We start from the raw sequence: 11,820 nt of genomic DNA, 5'->3' as shown, positions 1-11,820 counted from the left end.
CTAGGGTGAATTTTAAATAGGGATAATTTTTAATGATTTTAATAATGTCACAGACTACAAATATTTGGTTTTAATTGGCTTTTATAGGGGAAATGTTGTGTTGTGTTGTTTGTGTTGTGTTATTTTAATATGCTGTGAGCCGCCCTGAGTCCCGTGGGGAGAAGGGCGGCATATAAATTATGAAAAATAAAATAAAAAAAATAAATAAAAATAAATAAATACACGAAAAGAGGAAAATTGCCCTGTTTAAAAATATCTTCTCAACTCAGTCCCCTGAGACACTTTTTAAGGTTTAAAGAAACATTAAAATAAATAATTTATTCCTCCTTTCATCACTGTTATATTATAAACTTGAAATGCCAGTTTTACTTTTCATATTTCCCTGTTTATTGAGCTCTTGAAGTGCACAGGACACATCCATGGAAAGTGGACTTCTGTTTTTCTTCTCAGGCATTAAGAAGCTCTTAGCTTTTCACAGAAAATTACATTGATGTTATTATTCCTGATATTAAGATTAGGTTCATAATCCAAAAGACTAGGAAGGGAAAGAAAGTCTTATTTGCCAGTGGTGGGTGGATATGTGTTACGTGGGTAGCAAAAAGCTACATCTTTATAGAGCAAAAACAGCCAATCTTTTTGTGGCTGCTGTTGCATATTTATTCTTTTTACACACCCAGGGGCAGCCAAAAGCCATACCTGTATAGTTAAGATATAACAGGAAGGGAGGTTGGAATTTTTCAGATGGATCATTCACCCTCACAATCCACCAGTAAAAAAAAGTAACAGAAAAAAATCTGTAGGTATATTAAGCCTGTTGGAGAATTAACACATCTCTTTTGCTTTCCCACTAAAAATCATCAAAAACCTGTGCTTTGTTATTTGGCAAATTGCCAGAGATATTCACCAATGGTATCTATAAGGACTTTAGACTGCTAACACAATGTTGGAGGCAATGTAGTCTACAGTCCATCTGTCCCTAGGGTAAAAAAGCATTTTCAGCAGTTGTAACTCTGAAACAGAGTGGTTCAAGAGGTATCAATAATTATTGTTCTTCTGATAACTCCAAAGCCCTACATTCCCCAGACTTCTCCAGAATCAACCTGTTAATATCAATCTGGAATTTATATATGTATGTGTGTGTGTGTGCATGCACACACACACGTGCAGACCCACACACACAAACACATATATATCCCTCAGAGAATGAATAACAGAATAGTGGAAAATGTCATCATGATACGAAACCAAAGGAGGAAAAAAATACAGTAAAGCTTCTCTACAGAGTTTTAGGACAAAATAAAAGTGCAAAATACAATATGGGTTTTGTTCTATTTTTGTATACTTCTTTATTTCTTCCATATTTTGTGGGTATAACACCAAACCCCCAACGATTTTGCCTCTTTGCATTTTCACAGTATTTACAGAATATACAGCATACAACAATCTGAACACGCAACACAACAATGGACAAACATAAAGCCACTGATGATTTGCCAATTTGATTTAACTTTTTTTTTTTTTTTTGCCTTATTGCTCAGAAGCAAAATTGTTATTTGTTCTTTTCACTTGTCCTCTTTTTGGTGTCTTTTTATCTTATTGTCATTTATTTAATTTATTTAATTCAAACAGAATCAAAAGAGTTGGAAAAGGCTACTTAGGCACTGAATCTTCCTGCTTGACCCAGGAATGAAATTTAAAACATCTTTGACAAATGTCTACTTAACTTTTGCTTATCTATGCATTGTATTGAAAAAGAGCAGTACATTGCCAACTTTATGCTGAGTGCCACAAGTTCCTATGCAAGAATTAAAGCATCCCAATTATTTCCAATTCACCCATCACCTCATATGTGACCATTTTGCCTACCTGCTATTATGCTACAAAAATATTTTTTAAATATTATTTCCAAACTAATATGGAACAAACTTAAAACTATTTTAACGTAAGAAACTAATCAGACTCTGCACACAAGTGGATTCATAGATTCAAGTAATATCATAAACAAGAAATCTGGATGCCACTAAGTGTGCCCAGGTGCAGATATTTAAAATAAGAAAAAATATTAATGACAGTACTGTGTTGCTTTGCACCCAACAAAGTAGCAACAGAGAAATGCTGAAGCTATTTTCCAGTATAGGTTAGGAGAGAAAAGGGAAGAAGCAATATGTGGGCTGATTTACTCCATATATCTTCTTCTGAAATGTGCTTGAGCCTTGAAAAAATGTTTATCTGATGTTGTAGTAAACAACTCTATTTGAAATGTGTTAGAATTTCAACTCTGCTCTATTCCATGCTCAGTTTAGTGCTCATTCTTTCAGGAAAGCAAAATTATTGAATTTGATTGCTATAAATGGTAACTTTTTTCTGGCAGAAGTATAAAATATATATTATTCTGTAATGATCTTGTTTCACTCAAACTTGTAAACAAAAGGATAATTAATTCCATGCTTAATTTGAAGTTATTGTAAGATAATGTCTTGCTAAAAATGTAATGCTCGTTGCACATTGCTAATCAAAAGTTTTATTCTTGGATTTTTTTTCAGTTTATATACAACTGCCATTATGGTGGATAAAAATGGCTGCAACAATTTTGTCAGATGTGTTTCATAAAACAAAAACAAATATCTTGAAAATATAATATATATTTCCATTCGTAAGAATAGTTTCAGACCTAGCAGAATAAACAGTCTACAGTATATCTTTGTCCAGTAAGATGAGTCTAGTAATCACATTTTGTACTCATCTCATCATGGACTAGTAACAAAAACTTTGCAGATGAGTATTGGTTCATGGACCACATATTGAATAGCATATTAAATAGAGGAAACATACAGTTTATTTTAGTTGCATTCATTAAATGGATTGCTCTTGTGAAACTAGCTAAAACTGCCCTGAATATTTATATACTTAGTTTGAGAGTTAAAAATAAGTACTTTGGGGAAGATTAAGTATAAACTATTTTCCACAACTTCCAACTTGTAAGATCATTAAATTTTCTGTTCACTGGTATTTGTTCTATTTCAATTTTACCATTAATTTTTAAATACCATATCTAGATGTTTCTCATTGACAATTCCAAATAATCAGGAAGCTCATATAATACAGGATGGAAAAGCAAAAAAAAAAAAAAAAGTTTAAGAACGGGAACAATGCATCTTGGAATTGGTCACATGGGTGATCCCAGCTGTTTTTGAATTGCAGAATGAACACAAAGTGATTCTAAAAGGATGTATTTTTCCATACACCAATTTCATCAGCATTCTAGCTCTGTCTTGTCAAAAACAGAAACAAACAATTAGAAGGAGTGTAGGTGTGAACTGCTCAAAAAATGTCTGTATTTTAATACATTTAAACACCTAGACTCCTGATTTTTTCCACCATAGATTAATGTAGCTCTCCATAAAGAAGAAAACAAGTTATCCAAATATGAAAAGCTTTTTGATGCTGAACGGACCAGTAAAAGAATCCCTTTTAGCTCAGCTTATGTGCACATTTAGACGAAAACAAATCCTGATATGCAGAGTTCCTAATTAAAGAGAAAGATAATAATTTTGTTGTATTTTGCTGTGTACATCTAAGCACATGAAACAATTTACCAAGGAGCAGTTGGAAACATATTCTAGATGTTTCCCAGTAATTCTCACCTTCAAACCATGCTCTGTGTTTTGCCATCAGGCAAATCAGTTGGACACAATTGGAACAAAAAAAAATACCACACCTCTGATTTGTTTACATCTTCAAAGAGCAAGTCAGAGGCTGGAATCAAAAGTCAACAAACCACAAAAAGGTCAGAGGCTCTAGGTGCACCCTTTTCACATCAAACAAATAATTAAGTTTAAAGCATTATTTTTCCCAGTTCATGAAGTTCAGAGTTCTCAGCAAGAATTTCAATATATAATTTCAGAAGGCTGCTGCACTGAGATAATAATAAATTAAAACAATTTTACACCTTTTGGCTTTCCACTTAAGTGGCATTATTACAGAAAGTGTATCAGGATAAGTTGATTGATCTGAAATAGCTACAAATCCTACTCCCATCTTGGGTATTTCACGGAGCCTGATTTTATGCTATTGGAATGTTGATTTTTGCTTCGTTCCTGTTGATATTGGCTGTAATTTAGGTTTTTCTTTGGTTTTACTAATGTACAGTATGCCGATCATTCATGTTAAGCAACCATACAAATCTAAATAAATAAGTTCTTCTTGCCAAGAACACTTGGAAACTATTGTGCAATGTAGTACAGTTAGCATGCTAAGAATTTTCCATCCATACTATTTATTATCTAAAAGTACAATTCCAATAAGCTCTTAACTCTTCTTTCCATCCATTCCATAATACCTTACCCTTTTTCGCAAATTGTAGGTCAGGATGAGATTCCTGGAGAAAGAATGTGAAAAGGCTGTGTAGAACTCCAGCACTTTCTGTAAGGCATCCCTTTTAATTACATGAAGGTCACAGTAAGTCAAAGCCCTTACATTCGCACATGACTGGGCAAGAGTTGTTTCTTTCCAGAAGACATCACCAAAGACATCCCCTTTGCCTAGGGGGGAAAAAGATCTGCAATCACTTAATTGCTTCCATGTTAAGAAAATTATCAAAATGTAACTGCAAATAATTCCAGAAAGTTTCCACTATTATTAAAAGTACATGCCTTATTTTATGCAACATATTAAACACAAAGGTAACTACAATATAATGAGGGACTAGTTCCAACCTTTTTTCTTTATAGCAATAAGCAGGCAATGAATATCATTTTTTTGTCAGCACTGTCAGGTCTAATCAACAACCAAACATTTATATAGATTCAATCAGTAAGATTCCTTATTAGAATAAGGAATTAGAATAATTAGAATAATTATCCAGTTCTTTTTTTTAAAAAAAAAAAGATTGATTTATTTATAGCAATATTTTATGAACCCTGGTGCTTCACAGCAATTGTAATATATTACAATAAAACAGCCACAGTAAATTAAAATAAAGTTAAAATTAAAGCTACATAGCACAACCCTGTCAATGTCATAATTCACCCAAGTGAATTGATCTGAAACATTCGGTGGGACAGACAGAAGAACAAAGTGCACTGGAGTTTGCAGTAGTTTCTGGAAGGTCTATAATCAGTGTAGCCAATGTCATCTCCAGGACTAGAGTCATCTCAGACAAATAATACTTCCAGACCCCACACCCCTCGTTTCCTGGAAATGGGTTACTACCAAACACTTATCCTGGAAAAGACACCTTGGACAGGTTGAATCCAACTGGAGGAAGTGGTGCTGAGGAGATCTCGGTATCAAGCCCAAAGGTGCTTTTTAAGAGTTAACTGTTTTTCTTTGAAGGTGTTTTGCTTCTCATCCAAGAAGCTTCTTCAATTCTGTCTGGATGGTGGGGAATGGAAGGATTTATATTTCTTGCAGACAGCTGGTCATTTGCATTCTTTTAGAGAGTTGTCAATGCCACTTGGATGTTGTGTCCTTTCAGCAGTTCCAAGAAGGCTACACACCATTTGCACCACTCAGGTGACTTTGAGGACACAGATAAACCTCCAAGTGGCCTCAACAACTCTCTAAAAGGAGCTGAAGAATCTTCTTGGATGAGAAGTGAAATGTCTTCAAAGAAAAACAAGAAAGTCCAGTTGCCTTGTGAAAAAGCACCTTTGGGTCAACCATGACCTGTCTTGGATAACTGAGACTCTCCATAGACATCTAGGTATCAAGCGCTATTAAGTAATATATATCAAGATATTTATATTTAACTCCATCTTCAGTATATTAATTTTTGACAAAGACATCTATGGATAGATGACAAAAGTTATAAATACTGTCAAAGCTCTCTTTATTTCTTTTCTTTTCCTGGGCTTCACAGCACAAAAAGCAAAATAAAGAAGTGTCATCTGAGCTTCTTATCTCAGATTTATTCTCTTCAGCCATACTTTTGTTTGATTTTAAAGAGACCAACTGGATCTAAGAATGTGTGTGACCATATCTTTTAAGTTCTTTCATTCATATCTATTTTTTTCCTTTCAGTAAAAAGATCCAGACAGTGGTGGGATTCTAATATGTGAATAACCGGTTCTCTGTTTGGATGCTGCTTCTGGAAGTCCATTCTGGGCCTTGGCAAAAAAGCATTAGCTACTGGTTCTGCCGAAGTGGTGTGAACTGGCTGAATCCCACCACTGGATCCAGAGAATAAAAGGATCTTGCCTCCAGAATCTGAAAGAACATTTATTTTGTCAGATGTCTGTTGTGTAAATATATGGAAGCAAAATACAGTCCTCGAATAATGACCAGAATTGAGCCTAAATTTTTGGCTTTAATTCTGTATTTACAAAACTTGAAGAAATCACAAGCAGGAACCATATTAAACAGCATTTTCCTAGACCTACACTGAGTTCCTTTCTCCTTTCCCTTTCTAATGGAAAATACCAAATTTGATCTCAGGTTTTTTTTTTAATCCTACACAAATAGATGGTGTTTTCGGAGGGAGAGCTCTTTTATTTTCTAATGGAAAATACCAAACCTGAGCTCATTTTTTAAAAAATCCTACACAAATAGATGGTGTTTTCGGACGGAGAGCTCTTATTGTTATCACTCAAAATATATTATGCAACTATTCCATTCTTTTCCTCTGTTAAAATATATTTTATGGAAAGAAAAAGACAGAAACACAAAAGGGTTAAAGATACAAAAAAGAGGGAACCATCTTGAACATCCCTGCTCCAAATTCCATGAACAAAACAAGCTGATTACTGCAGTAAATAGCCTCTGGAAACACCCAGAAAATGAAGACTAGAAAAAAAAATCCTTTTAAGAAATATGAACTTTGAAGCATCCTACAGTTTTATAATTACACTAGTCCTGGTATTTGTCTCAATTTAAAACTGAAGCGAAAACTAGTTGACAACAGTTTTCTTCATATTTATAAACTCCTGGAAAAGAAAGGTATCTAGTCATGTTGGACAATGTCCAATCATTTGTCCGAAATGGTATAGGGTTTCCTGCCTGAGCAGGGGGTTGGCCTAGATGACCTCCAAGGTCCCTTCCAACTTTATCATTATTATTATTATTAATGTTTGTTGTCCATTTCTCCAGTCTACTTGCCTGGAAAGGGAAAATCAGAAAGGCAATTGTAAGTCTAATGGTTCAAGATGGCAGTTGCTCTCTTTGAAATCAAGTCAGAGCAAGCAGCCTTAATGCTGGACAGAATGAGCTGGTTGCCTCAGTCTGCAGATGCTGAGTAAGGATTGGATTATTAGAGCTACAATTTGTTGATCATGCTAAAGTACTGTGAGTTTTAGATATAATATTTTTATGCAGGGATTTCCTGCAACCTGAACATTTTTTCAGTTAAAAAATGGTGGAAGGATATCTTTTACATGGATTAGGATAATAGCCTATGTTATGAAGCTAGTATGGATTAATGTGCATTATTCAACTGAAATTACCGAGTTACACTATTGTAATAGCCCAGTTTGATGCTAGTTTACAGTATACTGTGTACTTATATAGTTAGTTGGCTTACTTCCAAAAAAGTATGCCTATTAGGATTGCCAGGTGTCCACTATTTGAGCGGACAGTCCACTTTTTTCACATTATGTTCACTATTTTTTTTCACAAAATAGTGGATATTTTTTTTATTCAAAAGCTTTATGATGAAATGGTACATAATCTAAAGCTGTATAGTCTACTTTTTTTACTACTTAACCCCCCCCCCCGCTTGTCCGCTATTTTTTGGAAGCAGACATGGCAACCCTAATGCCTATGGTTGGAACAATCTTCTACTCTCAAGGAAGAATGGCAGAATTCCATTCTGTTAACTCCCTGTAATTTGCCATGCACTACTCATTTCTTCATATAATAAAAATATTCAATATTTTAGTATACACTTATACAATATATAATTGAAAAGTAACATTCAGGTGGGTTCAATATTCCCCATAGTCTGTTTTCCACAACCTTCTAGAAATGTTGAGCTTCAATTCTCAGGATACCCAGCTAGGATTTCCATTTAATTGCTGTTTAGTCATTTGCTCTTGATTTGACAAAATTCCAAGAGCTGTTTGTAGATTTGCAAAGTAAGATCCTTTGCTTTTCTGGGTAAGGCTGAGATATTTTTGTGCCTCTCTATAAATCTATTCCTCTGGGATACAACTAGCATCTCTGGCACCTCTATGTAAATGAAATCCTTGTAGGTAAAGCAATAAAGCAAAGCCATTTTAGATAAACATTATAAGAACAACTCTATCTGAACACGTTAAGATGGCAATTAGATAAAATTAAAGCAGCAGGATTTTCCTTCCCTGGAGTAAATGGACCATTTAACACCCTCCTCATACAGAACAAAAGATACACAAAGTTCTCCATAGGAATAACATTATTTTCTTTAAATTCTACCTCAGGGATTATGGTTATGTAAATAATAACTTACTCTGGAGATCTGAGGACACAAGAGCCATGCTTGCCTTCTGTGCAAAGTGTTATCTTATTCAGAGTAAATAAATGAAACCACCCATCCCCTGGTGATGGTAAACAAATTAAAATGTTCATATTTGCGTCACAAAATTAGGCTTTTTATATGTGCTGATGCTACCATCATAATAACCCCTTTATTCATAATGTTTTATATTAAGAGACATTTCCCAGTCTGGTACAACTAGTTCATCTGTAGCCAAATTTCAGGATAGCAGGTAAGAAACAGGAAACAGGTTGCTCTGATAAATCAATTTCAGTAAGTACACATAAGAAAAAAAAATCCTATCTTCTATTGGCCCCAGAGGAGCTTTCTGAAGAAAGAAATAAAGTTTATGAAGTTCCTGAAGAGAATGTGGAGGAATGCAAGAAACATGGGATCACACAAAGCCAGCAGTCCTCCGAATCTAATCCAGGTGTAATAATAGGCACACATAATTAGGACTAAGCCTTACTGAAGTTAATATGCCTTTGACTGGGCTTTTATCCTCGTTCCCCCAGTTACCTCTCCCAGGCTTATCTCACATTATTTAAAAGCTGTTTGATGTTGAGAGAAGCTTTCAGGGGACTGTATGTGAAAGACAGGATGAAACTTCTTCTCTGAACTTCCTTGATTTATCTTAGGATCAAAGCCAATGTTTATTAAAATAAATGTCACACTGTCCAGGATAGTGTCAGTGTGAAAACAGGCCAGCAGAAGCTTATATTCTAATAATGGAGAGTTGTCATTGTTTCATTATTTAGAGTATTATTCTAATTTTAAACAGAGTAACAGAAATCCTGTTTATATGAGAATTATTGATTAATAACCTCCCTGTTAAAAGGAAGAGAAAAGGAATCTTCTATGGATATTTGCTGATGTTTGGCACCAGTAGCATTTCACTTTTTCTGCATGCAAATTCTATGCACATTTCCTTCAGTCTCGGGATGCCTCCCACCAACAGGTTCAATACCATTAACAAAAAGTCTCCCCAAAACTCCAGTATCTTAAGTAGCGCTTCTTGGCCAACTCTATAATATTCTTACACAGTGTTTATATATATAGTAGGATAAAAAGCCCTTTAATTTAAAAGCCACTAATAAGTTTATTCACAATTAAAAAATTAAATTAAATTAAATTTAAATTTAAAAAACCAGCATGAAACATATAAGTCAAAGTACCAAAGTACTACAAATTCTTGGCTGGGTTTGGGTTTTCTTTTTGGGGTCCTTCTCTTGCAAGGGAACCGTGTGTTTTAATTAGTGCTAGAAGCAGACTCAAATTACTGTCGGCTCTTCTCTAATAGAAAATTGTCATTTTTTTTTCCTGTCTCAGTAGTCCTTGGTACATCTTGACATCTGTTTAGCACTCAGTTTTTTTCCAGGCAAATCTGCATGATTGCACAGCTGGGTTATAGCACAAGCAACTTAATAACTACTTCAGTAGCATTGAAGGTTATTAACTCATAGCAGACTCACTAACCTATCAAAATTCATTACAAAATTCCAGCAAGCCTTTAAAATCACAGCAGCTTGAGAGTACAGAGACTCAGGAACTCAGCTTTTAGCAAATTCAGTTGTATGATTCTATGTGAAGGCAGGTAGCAAGATATTACAGGTAGTCCTCATTTAATGATTGCCTTGTTTAGCGGCTATTTGCAATTATGATGGTAATGAAAAAGTAACTTTGCGACCAATTCTGACAAAGGAAAATTGAAGTAAGATTGTAAGCACAGTTGTGGTTTCCCAAAGCTCATCCATACTCCGTCTCCCATATATTGATATGGGATCTCAAAGTGTAGTTCAGGAAAGTCTACCTCAGCATTCCCACATCATGGGGCAGAGCTCACTCACCACATCAGCTCCACCAACCCACAAGTGCTGAAAACTAGTGAGCGCTCATTTGCTGCTTTAGATCTTATCTCCCCACAGGCTGAGCTGCTGGCCATCATCTGGTTTCAAGAATGGATCTGATATGGTGTTGGGGCTGGGAAGAGGGCAGAGAGGTGACTTTTTTTTTTTTTTTCAATATAAAATTTTATTGTTTTTATCATAAAAGAAGAAATACATCACAAGTATTACACAATGATTTATCCCCACCCCCACCCCCCGGACTTCCCAAACCAAACCTAGGCTAACATTCAAATACAAGTAAACAAATATTAATATCTCTAACTCCAAACTCTAAACTTAAACAATCCATCTCCTCCGTGTTAATAAAAATTATTCATTTAATTAGTTCTTCAAATACCCAAAATCTTTACCATTTCAGCAAGATAGTTTAACAGCATCCCTTANTTTTTAAGAAGAGACTGGACAGCCATTTGTCCGAAATGGTATAGGGTTACCTGCCTGAGCAGGGGGTTGGACTTGATGACCTCCAAGGTCCCTTCCAACTTTATTATTATTATTATTATTATTATTATTATTATTATTATTATTATTATTATTATTATTATTATTATTATTATTATTATTATTATTATTATTATTATTAATCTAACAGGGAGTAGAAAGCTCACTGCTCTGCCAGCTACCTGCTCCACTCTTCATAATTTCTTGTTCAATTTGTTGCACATCATTTCCTTGCTGAGTCTTTTTCTGAAGGCTATATGGAAGACACAGAAAAGGTGCCTCTAGAATAACTCCAAAATTAAATGGGGTGGGGAGGGGGTTCCAGAAAGAAGTGGGAAAATCCCAGGATGCAGGAAGTAGGATAAGGAGGGAATCCCATCAATGGACACCAGTTGGCCTCTAGCTCCAGAAGACGTTCTGCCAATTGTCTTCCTAGTGTGGGAAGAATCCAGAGAAAGAAATATTTTGGGAAATATTAAAAAGGCAGAATATATTTCCCCAAAGGATTTTAAAGGCAGAAACTAACCCCCACCCCCAAGTCTCTCTGCCCCAAACAGAAACCAGGTCTGCAGAAATGCAGGTGTGATAATCTTGTCAGAAAGATTGGACTCAGGAAGTTGGGATTAGAAAGAAAGATCCTTAGGATCAACAATCCCTCACACCAAAAAATCCAACGATCATCAGCCACAGCCCCAGGGAAGCAGGATATGACCTTTGGGACATAATAGGATTAACCCACCACCATCAGAATACCAGAAAGGCACACTTAGACTCAGGTCAAAGTTCATGCCACAGGAACAACTCCAAACAAAAGCCCAAGAAGGCATTTTTAACCCATCCAATAACATTTAATGTCATATTTATATCTAACTCTGGGTTTCTTTCTAAACCAAGTTAATATTAAAGCGTTTCGACTATCAAACCTCAAGATTTGGTTACAAAACTTAGTCACTTCAAACTGAGCAAAATTTTCTCCCCTTTCTGCCAATATAATCTGAATATCAATCTTTGTTGTATTTAACA

General features: G+C 35.1%; 1 protein-coding gene across 1 annotated transcript in view; it reads right to left on the bottom strand.

Moving 5' to 3' along the window:
- Positions 1-11,820, bottom strand: part of KCNH1 (potassium voltage-gated channel subfamily H member 1) — a 191,650-nt gene that overhangs the window by 81,065 nt on the left and 98,765 nt on the right. Inside the window, exon 10 of the mRNA XM_015817215.1 lies at positions 4,345-4,541. Coding sequence (XP_015672701.1) covers positions 4,345-4,541 — 197 coding nt within the window. The remainder of the gene's footprint in view (positions 1-4,344; positions 4,542-11,820) is intronic.

Source organism: Protobothrops mucrosquamatus, unplaced genomic scaffold, assembly GCF_001527695.2.
Source record: "Protobothrops mucrosquamatus isolate PMUCROS unplaced genomic scaffold, P.Mucros_1.0 scaffold563, whole genome shotgun sequence".
Classification (NCBI taxonomy): Eukaryota; Metazoa; Chordata; class Lepidosauria; order Squamata; family Viperidae; genus Protobothrops; species Protobothrops mucrosquamatus.
This window is presented reverse-complemented; position numbering and strand designations above follow the sequence as displayed.